The following is a 21,334-nucleotide window of genomic DNA, read 5'->3' as shown; positions in this document are numbered from 1 at the left end:
TCAAAGGACAAGCTTGTCTACACAACTGTATTCCTGTTATGCAATGCAGTTTGTATTCATCTTGTTTTGCATTGCATGTGCATTGCATGTGCATGGATCGACTCCTTCACAGAGTTGTAACATCAGTGTGTGTCAGTGTGAAACGCGTGCAGGAAGTGCAGTGTGTGGACAGTGTGTGAATTGACGCAGTAGAGCTGCTGACTGCAGCCTGTCTGTCACTGCGGGCGCTGAAACACAAAACCTTTCTTGGAAACAGATTCCTGGAACCTCCGTCCGTCAAACTCAACTGATCTGTTTTCTGAGCAGAATAAAAAGCAGCCGCTCCGCTTCACTCTCGCATTTTTACTTTAGCAGACCTCCGGTGACTTTCTTTTTCTTTTTTTGACTACAACAGATAGTGACTGGGAATGTTTTATTTTTTTGTTGCGCCTTCATCCGAGACTATTCGCCCGTGACAATTAAATATTTACTGTCGGAAATTGCTGGATTTTTCTCTGGACTGTTTTTTTCAACTGCTTCTCAAAACTGACCCTTATGTTTATCTTTAATCTAAGGTGAGAATATTTCAAACCAATCCTATACATTAGATATACTTGAGCTTTTTTTGTATTATTAATGCAAAAATACAGTCTAATGCTGTCTAATGCTGTCTAATGCTGTCTAATGCCTGAATAGTTTGAAGACAGCGAGCTTGTAGCTTTATACTTCAGTATTAAATAATTGTTTCTTATTGTCTGAATAGTTGTTGCTTCTTTTGACTAGTTGTTGTTGTTGTTGTTTGTATCATTTGGTTTTTTATAGTTTGCTCATTTTAGACAATTACACTCTTGTCTCTCATTGTTTTTGCAATAATAATTATGATTCCTCAAATAAAATTGTGCAACCAAAACAGACATTCAATAACTGATATCAAAACATTTACTATTTACTTTATTTCACAGATGTTTTGTAACAAAATTCAGTATAAGCTTGCATAAAACTCTTAACATTGGATAACATGGATGCTCCAACATCAATGTTGTCCTGACAGAGATTCTGACACTCAGAGATGGTTGCACGGGCAGTGACCATTTTCCATCATGAGGAGCAAAGAGGTTCATACAGCCCACATCCCTCCCCTCCACCCTGGGACCCAGCACAGGACCTCTGCTGCATCACCACCACCTTCCGTTATCTACAGACCTCAGGTACACCATCAGCCTCTCTCATGTTGGCATCACATTTTATTTAAATATCATGTCTAGCTGATTATACTAAGTATTTATTTAATTAAGTTGACACTTTAAAGACATTTTGGGAGGTGATACTGCACTATATGCTCTGTGGGTTGATATTGTGGAAAGGAACTGGAGTAAACATAGGAATCAGCTGAACAACAAGTAGCTCCAGAAATAAATTAGTGTAAAAATAAATTAAAAACTGATAATGAAACCATCTGTCTTATTGCAGGCTGGTATTGGGGTTCCATCACAGCGAGTGAGGCACGGGACACCCTCATGACGAAGTCTGAGGGCACGTTCCTGGTGCGGGACAGCAGCCACCCTCAGTACATGCTGGCACTGTCAGTGAAGACCCGCTGTGGACCCACCAGTGTACGAATAGAGTACAGCGGGGGCTCTTTCAGGCTGGACTCTCTCTTCCCTGGGCTGCCTCATTTGAAGTCCTTCCCCAATGTTCTCAGCCTGATACAGCACTACACTGGCTCAGGCAACACACCACAGGGCCAGGCATGTCATGAGGATAACATCCACCCCAAAACAAAGCCCAGCCCTGTCCAGTGCACAGCTAAGGACAGCGGTGTGCCTCTTAAGCTCATGCGCCCCCTACAGAGACCTGAGGCCTTCCCTTCTCTGCAGCACCTGTCACGCCTTACCATCAACAGACACACGAACTGCCCCGACCGGCTGCCACTCCCAAACCTGCTCCTGCACTACCTGCAGGACTACCCTTTCCATATATGAGGGTCACCGCCTCTGTGGTGCAAGACACCCTAACCCTAACCCTGACAGGAACATGGGTCAGGGTCACTCTCCATTACCACACACTGTGAATACTGGGACAATATGAGACCCCAGGCAACAGACAGCGGGCCAAAGGGACACCACTGTAATTATTTAATACACTTAGGTGTGACCTCCCTTCTCATAAATGAGCTCAGCTTTGGTATCTAAGACGTGGAGCTGAGTGTTGCTGAGAAAGCCTCTTATCAGGATTTAGAGTACGAGCTGAAGTTATTAATACACTGCTGCACCAACTGAGAACAGATCACATATCTCTGTCTCTCTCTGTTAAACCTGTCTGTCAGTCTGAAATATTAAAATAATTTCTCAGTCTGTAATTAAATGATCAGCAGCATCACTGAGACACTTTCCTCATTACAACCTGTATCAACATGGTAAAATCATAGAAGTGCACTATGTCTGGCAGAGCAGCTAACAGAAGTAGCTGTAGCTGATATTGATGTGCGAAGTATATGTCTTTTTTTTAACTTAAACATGGTATTCTTTAATGCAGATTTAAAACAATATCATACTGACTGTATATGTCCACATCATGGAGTCACACAATTGATACACAGATGGTTTACTGAAGTAAAAACAGCAATACTATAATAGAAACATATCTTGTTTGAAGTTGGACATTTAAAAGTAAAGTGTCAAATTAAAAAGTGCTCATAATGCAGAATGACTGCCTTCAGAGTTTTATATGATGATATATTTATTATTGGACTAATTATAGATGCATCATATGTATATTATCTGTATTTATATACAGCTGGGTATTCCATTTTATAACAATGCATCATATTGTATTTGCTGATCTTAATGTAGTAGAAACATCGAGGAGACAAAGGCTGAAGTAGCATGAAGTTGAAAAACTCAACTAATGTACATCTACCTTACGTGGCTGGAGTTCCAGCCGGGCAAAGAGGAAAACAGTAAAATGGACTCAGATCCCTTCAAGATCCAAGCACATGGCCTGTCAGCTCTTTTGTGATCATTTGATTTATTGCAATAATTTGTTATAGAATTTGCACCACTAATGTACATTTGGTACTAAGGTTCTGGGTGTTAAGTTTGACCCTCAGCTGACTTTTGATGACCATATAAGAAATCTTTCTACCATTTCAAAAACATCTATAAACACTGTCCCTGGCTGTCTAAGCTTGTCAGATGCAGAGAAACTTGTCAATGTTATCCCATCAAGGGACTACACTACTGTAATGCGCTTTTCACCCGGATCCCTGGCAGGAGCGTCCAGCAGCTCTAGTATCAGAACATCACTGCCAAGATCCTGATGAGAGTGCAAAAAACACAAACATATAACACCAACTCTGTTTTCATTGCACTGGCTCCCTGTCTCCTTCAGGATTGACAAGAAAAATCTGCCAGCAGCTTGCTCCTCTGGGCTTCCAGTACTAAGGTCCACACCATGAGGGGATCGAGCCTCTTGCTCTGCTGCACCACGCTTGTGGGACAGCATCACAGCCATCTGAGGCCAGCACAGACCCTAAAGTCTGCAAAACAGGCCTAAAAACCTTTCTATTCAAGAAGGCCTTTTCATCTTAACTCTCATCATTATCTTCTCCCCCCCTATGTTATCAACACAATAGCACTGAGTTTCACTATGAATGAAAAGTGTTGTAAAATATTATTGTTATTATTGTTATTGTTATTTAGCTAGAGAGGTATAAAGGTAGGTCCTGCTTTATTACCCATGTGTCAAAATCAACTTTTACAAACCTCATTATTTAGGTTGATAAAAGCCTTTTTTCACAGAAAATATTTTGACACAACTGGGAAACACACAGCTGTTACTAATACAATTAAACATGGCTGAATTCCTTTTAGCTGCTTCAGTTTCAGGGTCCTGAGGCCTGTACTACGAAGCTGGATTAACATACCCGGGATATCTCTCCGTCATTCGCAATCCTGATAAGCGGTAGCCTACTACGAAGCTGGTTATCAACTCGGTAATTGAACCCAGGGTTTTCCAATCTTGATCACTGCGCACTCACATAAAAGGGGTGGTGTTTTCAGCGTCTGACCAATCGCAAACATGGAGAAACCCTGCAGAGCAGCCTAATTTACCATGGAGGAGCAGACAATTATTCTTCAAAAATATGAAGAATTCAAACACATCATCCAGGCCAAAAGCAACACTGTTGCCGCATCAAAAGCCAGGAAGTGTGCTGTAATTCATCTATAGAAAGAATAATGTAAGACAAAATAGAAAAATATTGCATGTTAAACAATACATTGAACTACAGCCACTACTTCTACTACTACTACTACTACTACTACTTCTACTACTACTACTACTACTACTACTACTACTACTACTACTACTACTAGTACTACTACTACTTCTACTACTACTACTACTACTAATACTACCAGTGTTGAGGAATAACTAGTAACATGTATTGGTGTTGCCTTATTTAATTACAAAATAAATGTAACAAATCCGTAACAGTTACTGAGAAAAAAAAAGTGTAATGTGTAATTAAATTACAGTTACCTCTTTTAGATACTTTATTTTTTTTTTTTTTTTAAATAAATCATGGCATAGACTTATTTGGAGCACACATGGGCTTAAATTATGTCACAGTGCCAATTAAGCCCATGCTAGACTTTTGACTTTTTTCAGAAAATGTCTTTATTTTATATTCCAAAATCTACATGAACTAATGAATACATTCTGAAATGAGAGATAAATCTTGCTTTATAAGAAATGATCTCCCTTATAAATCATGCAGTATCCATGAAAAACACAGTAACTTAGATTTTCTTAATGGGTACATTTACCCTAACAGTTGAAAACATTAATTAGATCATTTGAAGAGTAATCAGAAAGTAATCAAATATAATAAGTTACATTACTTTGATTAAGTAATTGAAATAGTTACATTACTTATTACATTTTAAATAAGGTAACTAGTAGTCTGTAACCTATTACATTTCCAAAGTAACCTTCCCATCCCTGACTACTATTACTATTACAAATAATAATAATAATAATAATCATAATAATGATTATGATTATATTATAAAGTCCATGTAGTATTGAATAGTAGTGTATTGTATAGTAGTGTATTGTTATGTCTCCCCACCCCCTCACTTCCCTTCTGTTAATCCTCCAGCAGTAGCAGCGCAGTCAGCCAGCACCGACGGAGGCCAACAAAGCACTACTTGGAAGTCGTTTGGACAGATTTTAAACCAATCACTTGGTGAGCATATGGTATTAACAACAAAGGTGGGATTGCAGCATCGCATCAGTTTGTTTTATTGGCCATAATATCGCTACATATAGTTTGTTTACCTCTATTTTCTTCCGATGTTCTGCTTACGCTAGCCAGCTAGCTAACATACCGATTGACTTCCGTTATGCTAAGCTAAACCTGGGTAGCAAACCCCGGTTTGTGAGGGGGCATTAGCTGTGGAAAGGGAGCCACACACACAAACACCACTGTATTTACACATACAGGTGCACATATATCCTACACTACCTTTAAATAATACCATAAAAATGTAAAGTTAGCGCATTAGCTACGTATCCGGCTAGCTGATTAGCTGCGGTAGCTAGCATGTAGTCTTTGGTAAACAGAGCAGTCTCCTAGCTCATTAAAATCTAGGTCAGACATCGCTGCAGTTATTCTTGATCACACTGTTGACACCAGCTATTAACATGTTCATTTAAATAGTGTGTTGGGACGATGTGGGACAACATAAACGGAAGATTTAGTCAATCTTGATGCCGGGGTGGGTCAGAAACACTGGAGCGGAAATGTATCATCATGGAAGAAGGTTCCTAGTCTGTTTTAAAATACAAGACAAAGTCATCTAAAGAGCCTCGGCCGTGTATAAAATCTGATGTGTAGTTGACTGACCGACCATTAACAGCTGTGGTGATGCTGATGCTGCTACAGAAAGCTAAAAAGTTAGCCTCGGGTGTTGGTTTCAGAGGGTTTTGGCGTTGTGTCAACACAGCTGAAGGTTACTGGCCTCTGATCGCTCCTCACAGGGGTAGTAGTGCTGGTGCTGGTGGTAGTTGCATAATCATTGAATGCAATAAAGTGGCTCTGCAGTTGTTTTAGATAAAGTGTTCCTATGTCGTAACCTCTGCTGTTTTCTGTGTCTTTTTTCTGCAGCTATGGCAGCAATCAGGAAAAAGCTGGTCATAGTGGGAGATGGTGCCTGTGGGAAGACCTGCCTGCTCATCGTGTTCAGTAAGGACCAGTTTCCAGAGGTCTACGTGCCCACAGTGTTTGAGAACTACGTTGCTGACATTGAAGTTGACAGCAAACAGGTATGAATAATGGTGCTCTTCTCACATTTCACACCAGGAATCAGTGTGGTATAACTTAATATCTGATTACAACAACAACTGATTGCTGGTTGTATTTTCTTTTCCACTCCCTTTCATTAACAGTGGCACATAGAGGTTATGTACGTACGATCCACTGATGTGATTAATAGGAAAAAAGCTTTGAGGATTTCAGTTGATTAAAGGCTTGTGGAACATACAGACATTTTCACTTACTATATGTATAAAAAACATGTCACTTCTTTTTTTCTTTTTCTTTTTTTTACTGTTCAGTATTTATTTCAGCACTCCCTGCAAACCTCACACCTTTGCACGATTTGTATCCTGTTCACAGAAAAGGTTTCACTGGTATTCCTTGCATATCTTTCTGACGATTGTTGTATTGTTATTCTGTGAAAGTGCACTGAAAGCCACTAGATTGGAATCAAATTCCTTGTATGCATAAACGTACTCGGCCAATTAGGATGATCCTGATTCTGCAGTATATGTATCAGTCTTAAAAATATCTCTGAACCCAGGTAGGCCTTACTTTTGGTAAACTGTTAAACAAACCTAACAAGTCCTAAAAAACAAGTGTGTTTGATGTGATCTCAATTTTTTATCAAACCTTTTAATTTATTGTATCGTAAATATGTGTTTTTTAATCTTGACTCAGTGAACCACACAATAATTCGAGTGTGCATGTCATAATCCCTTGTGTCTGTGCAAATGACAAATACGAAATGCAAATCTTGAAGAATCGCAAAATAAGGTTGTTTTCATAAACAGTTTTGAAAATTAATACATGGCCTTCAGTGTTTAATTAGAAAATAACACACAATCAATCTATCCTGTCAGTGTTTCTATGTTTTTGCCAGAATTTGAGGTCTAAACATCATATCATAGTGAAGCTGTAATCACAGTGGAGATCGTTTATCATCATATCTTGATAATTGATGTTCTGGTTTTCGATAACCAAAGGTTGCATAGACAGTTATTGCAAGAGTGAATGATTTTAGACAGTATGGAGCCTTAGCTAAAGAAATTAAAAGAGAACTCCACCAACTTTACACATTAAAGTCTGTTTACATGTCTTGTGTACAACTAAATATGTGAAAAATAAAATTACCTCAAGTGATGTCACTAACATTGGTTTTGATGAAGAAGAATAATGTGTGGGATTTATATTTTCTGTCTTTCAAGTGAATGTACTGCTTTGTTTAAAATAATTCATGTCATTCATTGCAAATGGGATATTGTACAGTGTTTACAGTGCTTAATGTGGGTGATAATATGTAAAATGTCTTGTGGCAGGTCGAGTTAGCACTCTGGGATACAGCAGGTCAAGAAGACTATGACAGACTGCGCCCGCTCTCTTATCCAGACACTGATGTCATTCTCATGTGCTTCTCCATCGACAGCCCCGACAGTCTCGGTAAGTGAAACCAGAGATCTCTGACGGTGTTTGTGTTACATTTTCCTCTCATACAAGTTAACACCATCTGAATTCAGGCAGGTGTTATGTGTTAAAAATAGCTTTAATGTAAAGTAAAGAACGAGCCGGCACACAGAGAAGCTGAGCATCTATTCGACATGGAGAAGTATATTTGCATGCTCCTCGTCGGGTTAATGTTTGCTCACCGTGTTTCTGTTTGCTCTCCGCTATACATCATAACTGCAGACACTCACTGAGGCATTTATTGTATGATGAAATTTGTGACAACTCTGTGCAATATGCTTAATTCAGCTGACTGATGGTGCCTTTTGTCTCTTTATTTAGAGAACATCCCTGAGAAGTGGACTCCTGAGGTGAAACACTTCTGCCCTAATGTTCCCATTATACTGGTGGGAAATAAAAAGGACCTGCGCAACGATGAGCACACCAGAAGGGAGCTTGCCAAAATGAAGCAGGTAAATATGTTAAAACAACACACACACACACACACACACACACACACACACACACACACACACACACACACACACACACACACACACACACACACACACACACACACACACACACACACACACACACACAGAGACAGTCTCCTAGTAATGACTGCATGATTCCTAACACTTCTCTGGACCTTTTCTCCAGGAACCTGTGAAACCAGAGGATGGACGGGACATGGCTAACAGGATTGGTGCCTTCGGATACATGGAGTGCTCTGCAAAAACAAAGGATGGTGTGAGGGAAGTCTTCGAGATGGCCACCAGGGCTGCACTACAAGCCCGGCGGGGAAAGAAGAGCAGTAAATGTGTCCTACTGTAAAGGGGGCATCAGGACTGCTTCCTACAGGGGGAAAGAAGGAGCATTAGGTCAAACCCCCCCAAACACACCCACACAAAAGACTGTTCTCTCCAGTTTTTACTAAAGGTGTAATGCTTTTACTTTTTTGTCTTAAGCAAAAGTAGTCAGGTTCTGTCAGTATTCAATTTTGAGGTTATGGAAAATACTTTTTTGTACTTTAACATGAGTAAATCTGCCATAATGAAATCTCCTTTATCAACATGTACTATGTAATCAGAGAAGTCAGCCAGGGGACCTGTTGTGTCGTACCTGCCAATTACAGTTAAGTGCTTAAGCCCTGCCTGCTGATCTGAGGAATGTTTCCACAGCCAACTAGGGTGAAGTACCTATACACTGTGACCCATAGTCCTTTAATTATTTCAGCAAACAGATGCACACGTGAAGTCAAAAATTTGTTTGTGTGCTTCAGATACAAATCCTACGTGCATTATGATCACATGCACAGTATGAGACTGGAAACTCATTTTGTTAAAACGCAAATGGAAACTTAGTGTTTTGTGTAATAAATTACTTTGTAAGAAGCTTGATCATTTGCATCACTTGCTTGATAAACACTGACTGGCACTTAAGCTGCTGAATTACAGTCCTGCTTTGATACTAAATTAAAGATTGTAGATAGGATAAAGCTACTTGGAAGATAAAACTTTGCACACACAGGCAATTTATCTTTTGCATATCCTTGAATTACAAACACAGAGCTTTGTCTGAAATCACCTCCTTCACTCATTTACCGTTCCCTGTATAATGCACTCAGTAGAGAGCAGTGAATTAGACATTTTGGGCACCTATAAATCATAATTTTGCATTAACAGGTGTAAGGTATGATATAGAACGTTATTTTCTGAAAAATCCAACTCGTTCCATGTGAGATTGTTAGTAGAAAGTTGTGTGCATGCCACAGACACAATTTTTTCACATTTCTTATAGGCAATTTTCACACTCAAATAAAATAGTGTAAAGTAAATATTATGTGCTGTATAATTAGCAGGGAGTGATTTCAGACACAGCCTGAGTCTCTGTAAGACTCGGGGTCTGGGTGGTGGCTCAGTAGTTGTAGCTCCAGGACAGATAAGCCAGGCTGGGCACTGGTCAGCCTCTTCACTTCAAGGCCATTTTGCACCGATTAGAAACACGAGGCAGACGTCTGAACATGATACAGACAAAAAGTGCTTTATTCAACATAAAATGCATGCAAATACAAATAGCATGTACCCAGGTCTTTGTCAATGAGGTTTGAACAAATATCACTTTTCAAATGAGAACTGTGTGAATTAACCTCAAAGACGTTTATACATCACAACAGGTCATTGATTCATGAATAGACACCTGATGAGACAAAAAGCTTAATGTTTTTTAAAATGGGTAAACAATGTCATGTTGCTGACAGGGAGGAAATCCAGGATACGTAAACAACTTATGTTTCATATAAGAACCATAAGTTTAGTGGCAGGAGCAACAAGTCTATTTACAGTTTAAAAAAAAGAAGACTGTATCAATCTTTTATTGCTCATTGTGAGCAACAAAATATCAAGTACGAGCACAGTGAGGTTTTGCGTGTGTGGATAAACTTCTGAAAGGCCACAACTGATAACATTTGGTTTAAGGCAACAACCAAAGACTTCCACCTGTGGCTAACATCAGCAGAGTGGTTACAGTGTGGTTTCCTTTTATATATAAGTTTATTTACAGGCTGATGAAACTGCATATATGTTCAAATGCATTTAAACACTGATGGATGTTGGTTCAAACCTATTATTGTATCTATAATAGCAAAACATTTATTACCATATAGGTTCAGTTTTATCCTGTACAGTTCACAATCCACTGTGGAAAAACCAGCTGCACAACACTCTCTCTCTCCTCTGATGGACGGATACGACCACACGTCAGAAACTTGTGATAATCATCAGTTGAATAGTCACTGGTTCTTTTTGGCTGGAAGTCCTGAGCGGGCGAGAAACACAGGAAGCAGAGCGAGTGCTGCCAGAGTCGCTGCCACTAATGGTCGATAAAAAAGCCAACCTACTCCTATGGTGAGAAGAGACAGAGAGCAGGAGACGCACAGAGCGAAGATCTTCAGCCCCACAGACACCAGCTCTCTGAGAACAGGAACCCAGTCCACTGCAGACACAGAACAAAAGAAGATGAAGGACAGATGCAGGGGCAGAAATCCATGTATGTTGTGGCTGTGCTGTATGTTTACCTAATGTGTAAATTATGCGCATAGTCAGCTGAATACTGAGGAACATGAGCGCCCAGCCAGCAGCCCTGAGACCCCATGTCTTCACACTGTTGTACTGGTGTTCCCTTGTAAAAACCTCCTGTAAATATAATACATCCCATCAAGTATTAGAATTAAAGACTACATGGAAAATATGTATTATCTAGACACAGATGAGTAGATGACACAGCAGCACATGAACTAAAATCCACACCAACCTCTGCAGAGAGCTCCTCCAGGTACAGGATCTCCAGAGTGTCACCTGACTTGGTCCTAAAGGGCATTAGCTGCTCTCCTCTCTGCATTGCCACAATACTGACCTGAAAACCAGTTTACCACATCATTTCATTTCACCAGCGACTGAAGAGGAAGGCCCCAGTTTAACAGGAAATTCAAATATTCACAGAAACTTCTACCATTAAAATGAGGCAGCAGGCAATAGCTATCTTCATTGTCAATTAATCTATTCATTTATTTTCACTATTAAAACTAATATACGCTATAAGGTTTATTAAATATCAGAAAATGACCATCACTTATCTGAGCATCTTTGCTTGTTAAGTTGCAAAATTGTAGTGAACTTTACAAACAAAGTTGGTTTACTGGTCACAGGACTTATTGCCTGTGTGAAGAAAAAGCTGTACAAAACTTTTTGTGGCTCAAGAAGGAGCTGTGCAAAGTCTGGTAAATTGCCTCATGTTATATCACTTTACTGTAGTTTTGAAAAATATTTTAAAACATATAACTTGGTGTATCGAGTCAGAAAGAAGTGAAGTTACCAGACCTTTGCAACCTGTTCCTAAGCTCTCCTTGAGTCTCACAGCTCGAGGTTACATTAGTCGCTAGCAGCATAAGATACTCAAATCACTGACTGAATTATCGGCGTTTAAGTTGTGGTCAAGTTCTGACAAAGACAAAGAATGCATGGAATTGAAAAGCGAGTATCTTTGGTTTCTCCTTCTTTGATTTTGATCCTGTTTTTAAGAACTGTCCATAGTGAGTTTGACCATGACTATAATCCTGAATGAATGAACGATAATGTTCATGTTTCAGCACTAAAATGACATTACTCATTTATCACAGACCAAAGTAATCAAATATCTTGTGTGTGTGTTATAAATGCCAACATATTGGTATTTTACTGATAAGGGCACAATGGAAATGCATGTAGAAAGTGTTTGATGCCAATAAACCACTGACATGTTATCATCATTATTAAAACAACTGGAACAGCAGAACTCACAGTTTGGACAGGGCCGATGTGAGGCATCTCACCGCTTACTCCAGCGAAGGAGAATCTCACACGAACATCCCCGACCTTACAAATGAAACCAAACAAATAATAACTGAAGAGTCAGAAAGTGCAACAGTGTCGACTATGTAACACAACAGAGGTCAACACTTCATGTATTTGGGAGAAGTTCCCATCATGATGCTCACCTCGGGCCTGCGCGGGTTTTGAGTGTGATAGAAATAATCATCATCAATGGTGAGAAAAGGGTCAAAGTTCAGGGCAGCAATATGCCTCAAGCTCAGAGTCTGGAAGTTGTTAATCTGCTCCACCAGGCCTGAGGACGACCAAACAATCAACTGATGAAGGATGAGTTGAATGAAAATAATGTGACAGACGGTAAAGCAGCTGTTGTTTTGACATTTACCTTTAGACAGATGAAAAGGTCCAACTATGACGTCAGGAGCCACGACTGTCACACTCTCAACCGCCATGGCACTGAGATACAAACATTCAATTATTCAACCACAAATAAGTTATTTCTAATATAACAGAATAGTCTTATGAGTATTTGAGTACCTTGGATTCTGGTGACCAATTTCCTTATCGAAATTGCGACTGTTGATCAACTCTGATTTCCATTCGGTATCTAAAAGAGAGTAAATCACACTGCGTCACTTTACATCACACATCCAACCAATTCATACAGGTCATATCATTACAGAAGATAAACACCACTCACTGTAGGTGTATGTCGTCTCAGTCTTGGTTTCACCGTCCTCTTCGTAGTCCCTGAAATTATATCACAATCTGTAAACCGGTCAACATTTTTAGATCTCACCCTGTCCAAAGTGTTGACAAGCAAGACAACAGACTCACTTGCTGTCCCTGTACTCCACCCACTGATACATCTCCACCTCCCTCTTCAGCTTCACGGCCTGCACCATCACTCTGTAGTTGGGGTCGTGCAGGGGCTACACAGACACAGACACAGGGGATTAATTTATTAAAACAGTGAAAGAAATAACTTCCTGGATTCAGCTCATTTTGGAGCTGTTATGGTCACGTGACACAACTGTCACATTAGCAACAGAATAAAAAAAAATGTCACAAATGTGTCTGAAAAGGATACCTCCAGTTTACACTTCAATCTCTGCTATGTTTACAACAAAAACACAGCCACTAACACTATGTTGATCAATTTTTCATTTTAAATGAACAAACTTGTTTTTAAATATTATGGGTCACTGAAATTTGTGCCCAAAGTATGTACTGATAAGGACATTTTACAGTTGAAAAATTAACTGGAAAATATGTAACATTGTTTATAAATGACCTAAAATATGACAAATATGCATTTGCTGTTACTCATAATCTAAATTATATCTTTAAACATATAAAAGCTTTAAATATCAATATGACAGTAATGATATTAAATGAGATACTACTTTGTGTTCACTCATAAATTAGTTTCTTTTCCTGTTCCCTATATTTTCCTTTTCCACAGTTTCCACAGAAAACTGGATCTATACAAAGATTTATTTAATCCACATAAGAGCATATACTTTAGGTGGGATCTCATGTATGTATGTCATTTAACGAATCACAACATTTCAACATGCACATGACAAAACTTTACTACATTTCAACAGATTCAGAACAGATACAGTTGTTAGCTTTTAAGTATTAGGAAAGAGGTTTATATAGGGTAAGGTTTGAAATTGTACACAGATGAGATGATATGAAATGAACTATAAACTTATACAAAAAATGATCACTTGTTCACTTAATAATTTATAATTTACAGTGAGGTCTCTATTAATGTGTGATTGGAGAAAGCAGTTTGACACAACAAAGTGTTAAAAGTGCATCCAGTGATGGAGTATGGTCTACCTGTGAAGTGTGCAGCTGAGCAGACAGGTGAACTAAGCGGTTGTTGTTCTGCAGGTCAAGGCTGATGTAAGGTCCCAGTGACACGACCTGAGAGAGACCTTCATTCAGGGAATACGTTGTCTGCAGAGCCCGTCCCTAAAGAGAGAAACAACTGTGTTACTCTGCTGTCTTATTAACATGCAACATAACACAACAATGTGACTCTAAGAGCATGCATTACATGTATTCAACCACCATACACTGAGTATTTCTTACCTCATTGGTGAAAAGAATGTATATTGAGAGGAAAAACAGTCCAACTCCAAGGACTGTTCCTCCTGCAGTTTCACCTAATCTCTCTAGGAATCCAGGTTTGGACTGAGTAGACACACGCTTGTGTTGGTTGGGGTCATTTCCTGAAAACTGATACAAATGTGCAAAAATAACTCAAGTTAAATAAATATCAACAGTAACCACAGATGAACATCCAGAGGAACGATGGATGACACTCCTGATTTGGAGTGAACACCCAATGAATGACACTTCTTTCATTATTGTTCATTTCTGTTTTTTCTGGATTGTGGGTGTACATTTGTCTCCACTAAAGAAACAGGTGACAGTTGAGGCTCTGACAGCAACTTTAAGCTACACCAGTGTACATCATGATATATGAAAAGACAAATAATTATAACAATATACAAGAATTGCCAAGCGGTCACTCCGATACAGTTTATTAACTATAATAGTGTCTCTCACCTGAGACAATCAATCAGTCAGTGTGAATGGTGGTGGCTGTTTGTCTTTTGAAAGATTTAAAAGAGGGTAGCTTTAACTTGTATACTCTTGGAGCCTTAATCCTACTTTTCTATTAGTGCTATTGAGCTTTATTCCCACACAGCAGATCCGCTGTGGATTTCTTCTTATATATATATTTGACACAGGAATCAGGTTCATTACAGCTACTTAGTAAAATGAAAGTACTTAGTCAAAGATCAGCCAACTGTGTCCTGTGTCGCAAAGCTGACACGCCTCATTTGATATGTGCTAATTTTACTTCCTAACCTCATTGTCATGATTAAGCTAATGAAGCACCAAAGTAATCAGTAACTTAAAGTCATTCATTCAAGAATACGGGGTAACGTTTCCATTAATTACAGCTACCATATATTAAAGTTGCAGCTTTAATGAAGATTAAACTGAAGCTAAAGTTAAACTGCTGACGTTACAGTGATCATGGTAAAGTCTCTGTAAACAGGTAAAACCGTAGCCTTGTATCTGAACAACTTACTGTCGGTGCCGAAGACATTTCAACGTCTCCAAGTTCAACAACACAGTCACACAGGGAAAGTTGAAAAGTTAGCAAAGGTGAGACTGCCTGGGAGCCTAGTCACCGACTGTAGCCAAATGTTTTTCCTAGGATGTCATGACCCGCCCTCCTCTGCCTCTGATTGGTTGGTGCTACTAACTTTCCTTGATTGGATTGGTTAGGTTTAGGTATGAGGAGTGTGATTGGTCAGGATTAGTGTAAGAATATCAAGACAAGCCAATCAAAGGCAGAGAAGAGCGGGTCTTGTAGAGGACTGTAGATATTTGAAAATTAGCAAAAAGTTAAATAATTGTTTAGGAATTACATAACTTAGCAGGATAAGTCAACTTAACCAAGTTTACGAACCCCTTTATGTATGCTTTTTGAACGTTTCTGGAATCTAAAATGTACAGCAAGTGTGTGTGTGTGTGTGTGTGTGTGTGTGTGTGTGTGTGTGTGTGTGTGTGTGTGTGTGTGTGTGTGTGTGTGTGTGTGTGTGTGTGTGTGTGTGTGTGTGTTTTCGTCATTTCAGGAACATGTATTGAAAAACAAAAAACGAGTGGTTATATGATTTTGTTTTAAAATAATAAAAACATTATATTGAAATACGAGCTGTTTTTCTTCTTCCTGGTCAAAAGGGGATGAGCAGAAATTAAAAAATGGTTTGATTTTCTTTTCATATTTAAAATTAAAAATTTAAAAATCACTGTAACCGAAACATTATTTTTTCCATCATATGTATCTATCAAAGAATAGAGGCTGCAGGTGGCGCCAAATCATGAACACACAAAACAAAACTCCAACCCAACAGATCCCCACTGACTCACTACAGCTGAAAAAACAGCTGAGATAAACAAAATAAAACCTTCCTGGATGTACTAATCTTACCTGTTGAAATAAAACATACTCATTACCACATGGTGCTGAAATATTTAATTTATGAAAATAACAAAGTAAACATACTGCCCAGATCCTGAACCCTCTAAATTAGTACCTCAGACGAATTAACATTATTTCACACACACTGACAGGGCGTGAACACAGGCGGGGAGTAACACGTCATCGTTTTAACCTAATGTCACCTAATGATAATACCATATACGTTACTCAAGGATGCCAATGCATCCCAATTACTCACACCAAGGAGGAAATAAAAGCAAATCAAACCAGTGTTATAATGGTCTTACCCTCAAAATATCCTGTTAGTAGCTAAATTAAAGGCCTGCATTATTCTGGGTTCAAACTGCATGTGCAAGCATAGTGAAGCCCTCCTCTATTCCCCTCACTGTATTTCTATGTTTTCTCTCTCACTCTCTCTCTATATATATATGTTAATATCAAATTCAAAATGAAATACATTTTATTGGCAAACGTTGGTATATGTGTATATATTTTGCCCTACAGTGCTTTGGCAACACAAAAACTACTGTCATGCCAATGAAGTCCTTTTAAATTTTAATTTAGTAATCAGAGAGAGAGAGAGAGAGAGAGAGAGTCTCTCTTTTTATCTCTTTACCTCTCTTTATAGAGGAAGAATTGTGATTGAAAAAAATGTAGTGTTATAATACATTTTATCTGAATTAAACATTACACTTAAATGCACATGCCAGCTAAAAATTAAACTCGCTATAAAAAGATACAGCTGTAAACATAAAGTCAATATAGAGACAAAAGAGAAAGTCACAGCTTATAGTACATGACAATTCAGCATTACTGGACAGAGCTGAAAGAGGGGCAAAACATCTGAACAATTTTAAAGACCAGGAGAGGATTTACATTTTAACTTTGCAGCTTCCTCTTGATATTGCAAGTTGAACACATAGCAGGTGATCAAAAGTACAGCAAGCCCTGTGATAAAGCTTGGTTGGATGCCTTCACAGATGACATGACTTTCAATGCTGATCATCCAACGTCCAGTCGTGACTTTGTCATAGTGTCATCCTGCCTATTGCTGTATGGTACATATACATATACATATATATATATATATATATATATATATATATATATATATATATATATATATATATATATATATATATATATATATATATATATATAAGCAGTTTTCTCAGCTTATGTTGCATTTGGCATCTTCATTTTCTTGCTTAATCAGTAGTTATTGGGAAACCCTACCTCTATCTCTCTCTCTCTCTCTCTCTCTCTCTCTCTCTCTCTCTCTCTCTCTCTCTCTCTCTCTCTCTCTCTCTCTCTCTCTCTCTCTCTCTCTCTCACACACACACACACACACACACACACACACACACACACACATACACACACACACACACACACACACACACACACACACACACACACACACACACACACACACACAAACCCTGCATGTGAATGTGTAAACTGATTTGCATCCCCACACCATGAGGAATACCTGATGCACACACACAGAAGAGTGCCAGCCTTAAGAGGATTACTGCGAAAGGGAACACAAAGCAATTACTGTCACTTATCATCATCATACCTGTTTCTCTCTCTGTAATATACATGCACTTGCCCACACACACACACACGTAACACTGCAGCAGGAAAAGCATCAGGACTCAGTGAGAAATGAGTGGAGAAACTGTCAAGATGCAGGAGTATGATATCATAGTGCTGGGAACTGGACTTAAGGTAAGAGAACTTGTGTTTTTTATAAGAAAGTTTGAGGCACATGAGGAAAATGTCAGTTCACGCCAAGGACCATTCATTTCAGTAACTGAAATCTATACCTTCAATAGTTTAGAGCTGTGGCCCCAGGAGCTAAAAAAGGTATTTTGATGTGGAGTCTGCATGCAGATTAATGTTGAGTTTGATACAAAGAGATCATTTTTGTGCTATTATCACAACTGATGTTAGTCACACCAGAGCCAAACTTCTCAACAGAGATGCAAATTGACTTCACAGCATCTTCAATTGTACAAATGCTGAAGCTTTTAACCATGATTAAAAGTCCCATGACTGATACTCGAGTTTTATTTGTAGATGCAAAGAAATTAATTATCCTTCAGGACAATCATCATCACATCAATCTAATTATTCATCAATCTCAGATGCAGAGACAAATATACTGAATGACAAGTTCTATCACTCGCTGCCTCAACTGGTGTCAGTCTTACTATACAAGAGATAATAACCCACTTTACACACCTCCATGTGGACCTATTGAGCTCCTGCTGGCTATTAAAGGGATTTAAAGGAATTTAATGACATCATTGTGCTTGTCCTGATCTGAATAACAACTGCTGACACTATTCGACTCACTAACTGCTCCCTATCCTTCTCAGGAATGCATCCTTACTGGTTTAATGTCCCAAAGTGGGAAAAAGGTTCTTCACATTGACAAGAATCCTTACTATGGAGGAGAGAGTGCATCTATTTCTCCCCTTGAGGAGGTAACACGTGAGCATATATGCTTATTTCCTCTTTCACAATAAAGGGTGATTTTACATTGTGATTGCTGATTTGTTTGATTCGTTTTGCAGCTGTACAAGAAATTCAAAGTTCGCTGTCCTTCTAATTCGATGGGCCGTGGAAAAGAGTGGAACGTTGACCTTATCCCCAAATTTTTTCTTGCCAATGGTAAGAGCCTAATGTTGTTCATCTGAAGTTATGATCTGTGCGATTTATACAGAAGGCTTTTGTTTTAGGGTTTTTTTTAATGGAAATTTCTGTTGTGTATGTTTAGGTCAGCTGGTTAAAATCTTGTTGCATACTGAGGTCACTCGATATCTGGACTTCAGAGTGGTTGATGGCAGCTACATATACAAAGCAGGCAAAGTTCACAAAGTCCCTGCCACAGAGGAAGAAGCCCAAGCTTCAGGTAAAGTAAAGCTGAGTTGTTGTTGTTTTTTAAAGATTATTTTCCTTGCATGTTTGTATCCTCTTTTAAAAAAAGTATTAACATATATTTCAGATCTATTGGGTATGTTTGATAAGAGAAGGTTCAAGAAGTTGCTGCTCTTTGCCCTCAACTTTGACGTGAAACATCCTCGGACGTACCAGGACGTGAATCCTGACAAAACAACCACAAGGGAGCTCTTCACTCGCTTCGATCTTGGACAAGATGTTATGGAGTTCACAGCTCACGCCATAGCCCTACACAGCACTGAGAGGTCAGTCACAAGAACCGATGCAAACAGATATGACTAAAAATTAAAGATCCCCATGAGATCTGTTTTAAAATGTATATAAAGTACTCCACTTTAATAATAGGCTAACTTTAAAAAAAAATTCTCCTTTTAATATTTAAAATTACTTGAAATTACTCCTTCTTCCCTTAATTCCAGAAAATTCCAGAAACTATGAATATGCAAATATTTTTTATTTTAAAAGTTTGACTTTTACTACAAAAATAGTTGTAATGTCACAAATCATGATCATTGGCCTGCACCTTAAAATCACATTTTCAGTGAGCTCAGAGAAACGTTCCACTTGAAATGATTAACGTATCAAACTCTGCACATACATCATTATGCACAGTGAAGCTTAAACATTCAACTGGAAGAACAACAAGAAGAAGAAAGCACATTTTTGAGTGGAAGAGGTCTTTAACAATCACAGATGATCCAAACTCTCTCCTGGTGTCCCTGTAGTTATCTGGACCAGCCCTGTGTGGAGACCATCAGACGGATCAGGCTGTACTCTGAGTCTCTGGGTCGTCACAGCACCAGCCCGTACATCTACCCTGTGTACGGGCTGGGAGAACTACCGCAGGGATTTGCCAGGTTACAATGACAACATACCAGTACTTAAATGTAGATGATATACATGTAGAGTAACAGAAAGAAAGAAATGACTCAGATTCCTCTCTGAATACCATCTGAAAACAGTTTGATATTTTTCATCAGTGCATTTTTATCCAACCTGCCTCTGTGTGTTTCAGACTGAGTGCAGAGTATGGAGGAACTTTCCTGTTGAACAGAACAGTGGACGAGATTGTGATGGAAAACGGCAAAGTGACAGCTGTGAAATCTGAGGGGAAGGCAAGTGCATTTAGGTAGAAGTTAGAAGGAATTGGAGAAACTGTCCGGTGGCGTTGTAGTGCACACTGTGACTCCTCTTTTCTCTCTCTTTTAACAGCTGTTCCAGTGTAAACAGCTGATATGTGATCCCATCTACGTTCCCAATCGAGTGAAGAAAGTGGGTCGTGTCATACGGGTCATCTGTTTGCTAAATCATCCAGTAAAAAACACCCATGAGGCCAAATCGTGTCAAATCATCATCCCGCAAGCACAACTCAACAGGAAGTCAGGTATTTTGACTTTTATTTCTAGTGTTTATATTACATCACATTGTTATTAACTGATTAAGATGACCATTTAATTACATAGCTGATGATTTTCTTCTACATGATTGACATGCACATCATATTATAAGACATGTATGCATGTAATGCAGTTCACATATTCTTTGGAAGGAAATGATTTTGGTTGAATTTTAGAGACAACAGACAACACCCCTTTTTTTGTCCATACAGACATTTTCATATCTGTAGTGTCCTATGCTTACAATGTGGCCTCAGATGGGATGTACATCGCCACGGTGAGCACAACTGTAGAAACTAACAACCCAGAAAAAGAGGTGCAGCACGCCCTAGAGCTTCTCGAGCCCATCATGCAAAAGTAGGTTGTGCTCGAGGCTTTAATTGTACTGTTTATTATTTCATGATTAGATCAGTACAAATAAGGTGATTTAACTCATGGTATGTCTTGTCATGATGTCGAATAGGTTTGTTTCAGTCAGCAATCAGTTTGTTCCCTATGAAGATGGAAAAAAGAGTCAGGTAATGAAAGATTTCCTGTACAAATAGTAAGATAAAAGGGCCGGAGTGTCGTGGGTTCAGTCTTGGTGACGGATTTGTCCTCTCTCCTCTGTCTTCACTAGATTTTTGTGTCTCGTTCTTATGATGCCACCGACCACTTTGAGACTGAATGCGAGGACATCAAGGACATGTACCACCGGATCACAGGAGCAGAGCTCTGCCTCGCGGCTTCAGAGAGACACCAGTCATACAACTCTGACGAGGACTGAGAGTGACATTCAACACCAGGACTGAATGATTCAACAGCTGGAAGGCCATAA

General features: G+C 39.0%; 4 protein-coding genes across 6 annotated transcripts; 3 read left to right on the top strand and 1 right to left on the bottom strand.

Annotated features, from left to right (window-relative positions):
• The first annotated feature begins 281 nt into the window (after window positions 1-281).
• Window positions 282-2,557, top strand: LOC133977548 (cytokine-inducible SH2-containing protein-like). Of its 2 annotated transcripts, none has more exons than XM_062415739.1 (3): window positions 282-554; window positions 1,047-1,187; window positions 1,450-2,557. In XM_062415739.1, the coding sequence occupies exons 2-3, from the start codon at window positions 1,049-1,051 to the stop codon at window positions 1,959-1,961; spliced, it is 651 nt and encodes a 216-aa protein (XP_062271723.1). In that variant the 5' UTR covers window positions 282-554; window positions 1,047-1,048; the 3' UTR covers window positions 1,962-2,557. The 2 variants fall into 2 exon arrangements, with proteins under 2 accessions (XP_062271723.1, XP_062271722.1); XM_062415738.1 differs by having other exon boundaries at window positions 1,031-1,187.
• A 2,574-nt stretch (window positions 2,558-5,131) lies between these two features.
• LOC134004557 (transforming protein RhoA) lies at window positions 5,132-9,141 on the top strand. Of its 2 annotated transcripts, none has more exons than XM_062443885.1 (5): window positions 5,132-5,230; window positions 6,152-6,309; window positions 7,621-7,741; window positions 8,087-8,217; window positions 8,408-9,141. In XM_062443885.1, exons 2-5 carry the CDS (start codon window positions 6,154-6,156, stop codon window positions 8,579-8,581), a joined length of 582 nt encoding a protein of 193 aa, XP_062299869.1. In that variant the 5' UTR covers window positions 5,132-5,230; window positions 6,152-6,153; the 3' UTR covers window positions 8,582-9,141. The 2 variants fall into 2 exon arrangements, with proteins under 2 accessions (XP_062299869.1, XP_062299877.1); XM_062443893.1 differs by having other exon boundaries at window positions 5,135-5,256.
• Window positions 9,142-9,774: 633 nt separating this feature from the next.
• LOC133977520 (transmembrane protein 43) lies at window positions 9,775-15,339 on the bottom strand. Its single transcript, XM_062415703.1, has 12 exons — window positions 15,233-15,339; window positions 14,221-14,367; window positions 13,966-14,100; window positions 12,952-13,046; window positions 12,815-12,864; window positions 12,652-12,721; window positions 12,500-12,570; window positions 12,282-12,409; window positions 12,085-12,159; window positions 11,060-11,161; window positions 10,824-10,941; window positions 9,775-10,741 (listed from the first exon to the last, which is right to left on the bottom strand). The coding sequence occupies exons 1-12, from the start codon at window positions 15,248-15,250 to the stop codon at window positions 10,539-10,541; spliced, it is 1,212 nt and encodes a 403-aa protein (XP_062271687.1). The 5' UTR covers window positions 15,251-15,339; the 3' UTR covers window positions 9,775-10,538.
• Window positions 15,340-17,842: 2,503 nt separating this feature from the next.
• zgc:112334 (uncharacterized protein LOC619199 homolog) lies at window positions 17,843-21,283 on the top strand. The gene is made up of 11 exons (XM_062415425.1): window positions 17,843-17,884; window positions 18,538-18,645; window positions 18,736-18,832; window positions 18,939-19,073; window positions 19,167-19,365; window positions 19,846-19,977; window positions 20,136-20,235; window positions 20,333-20,504; window positions 20,730-20,874; window positions 20,981-21,035; window positions 21,137-21,283. The coding sequence occupies exons 1-11, from the start codon at window positions 17,843-17,845 to the stop codon at window positions 21,281-21,283; spliced, it is 1,332 nt and encodes a 443-aa protein (XP_062271409.1).
• Window positions 21,284-21,334: the final 51 nt, after the last annotated feature.

Source organism: Scomber scombrus, chromosome 3, assembly GCF_963691925.1.
Source record: "Scomber scombrus chromosome 3, fScoSco1.1, whole genome shotgun sequence".
In the NCBI taxonomy this organism is placed as follows: domain Eukaryota; kingdom Metazoa; phylum Chordata; class Actinopteri; order Scombriformes; family Scombridae; genus Scomber; species Scomber scombrus.
Note: the sequence above shows the minus strand (reverse complement) of the source record. Positions and strands in the feature narration are given on the sequence as shown.

Excerpts from the sequence above, each read along its gene's own strand:
- zgc:112334 (XM_062415425.1), top strand. The coding sequence starts at position 17,843 with ATGCAGGAGTATGATATCATAGTGCTGGGAACTGGACTTAAG. Across the intron at positions 19,366-19,845 it reads GCCCTACACAGCACTGAGAG|TTATCTGGACCAGCCCTGTG; the intron begins GTCAGTCACAAG and ends GTGTCCCTGTAG. Across the intron at positions 20,236-20,332 it reads CTGTGAAATCTGAGGGGAAG|CTGTTCCAGTGTAAACAGCT; the intron begins GCAAGTGCATTT and ends CTCTTTTAACAG.
- LOC133977520 (XM_062415703.1), bottom strand. Across the intron at positions 12,571-12,651 it reads ATTGGTCACCAGAATCCAAG|TGCCATGGCGGTTGAGAGTG; the intron begins GTACTCAAATAC and ends TTTGTATCTCAG. Across the intron at positions 12,410-12,499 it reads ACCTTTTCATCTGTCTAAAG|GCCTGGTGGAGCAGATTAAC; the intron begins GTAAATGTCAAA and ends GGTCGTCCTCAG.
- LOC133977548 (XM_062415739.1), top strand. The coding sequence starts at position 1,049 with ATGGTTGCACGGGCAGTGACCATTTTCCATCATGAGGAGCAAAGAGGT. Across the intron at positions 1,188-1,449 it reads CCGTTATCTACAGACCTCAG|GCTGGTATTGGGGTTCCATC; the intron begins GTACACCATCAG and ends GTCTTATTGCAG.
- LOC134004557 (XM_062443885.1), top strand. The coding sequence starts at position 6,154 with ATGGCAGCAATCAGGAAAAAGCTGGTCATAGTGGGAGATGGTGCCTGT. Across the intron at positions 6,310-7,620 it reads TTGAAGTTGACAGCAAACAG|GTCGAGTTAGCACTCTGGGA; the intron begins GTATGAATAATG and ends GTCTTGTGGCAG. Across the intron at positions 8,218-8,407 it reads AGCTTGCCAAAATGAAGCAG|GAACCTGTGAAACCAGAGGA; the intron begins GTAAATATGTTA and ends CCTTTTCTCCAG.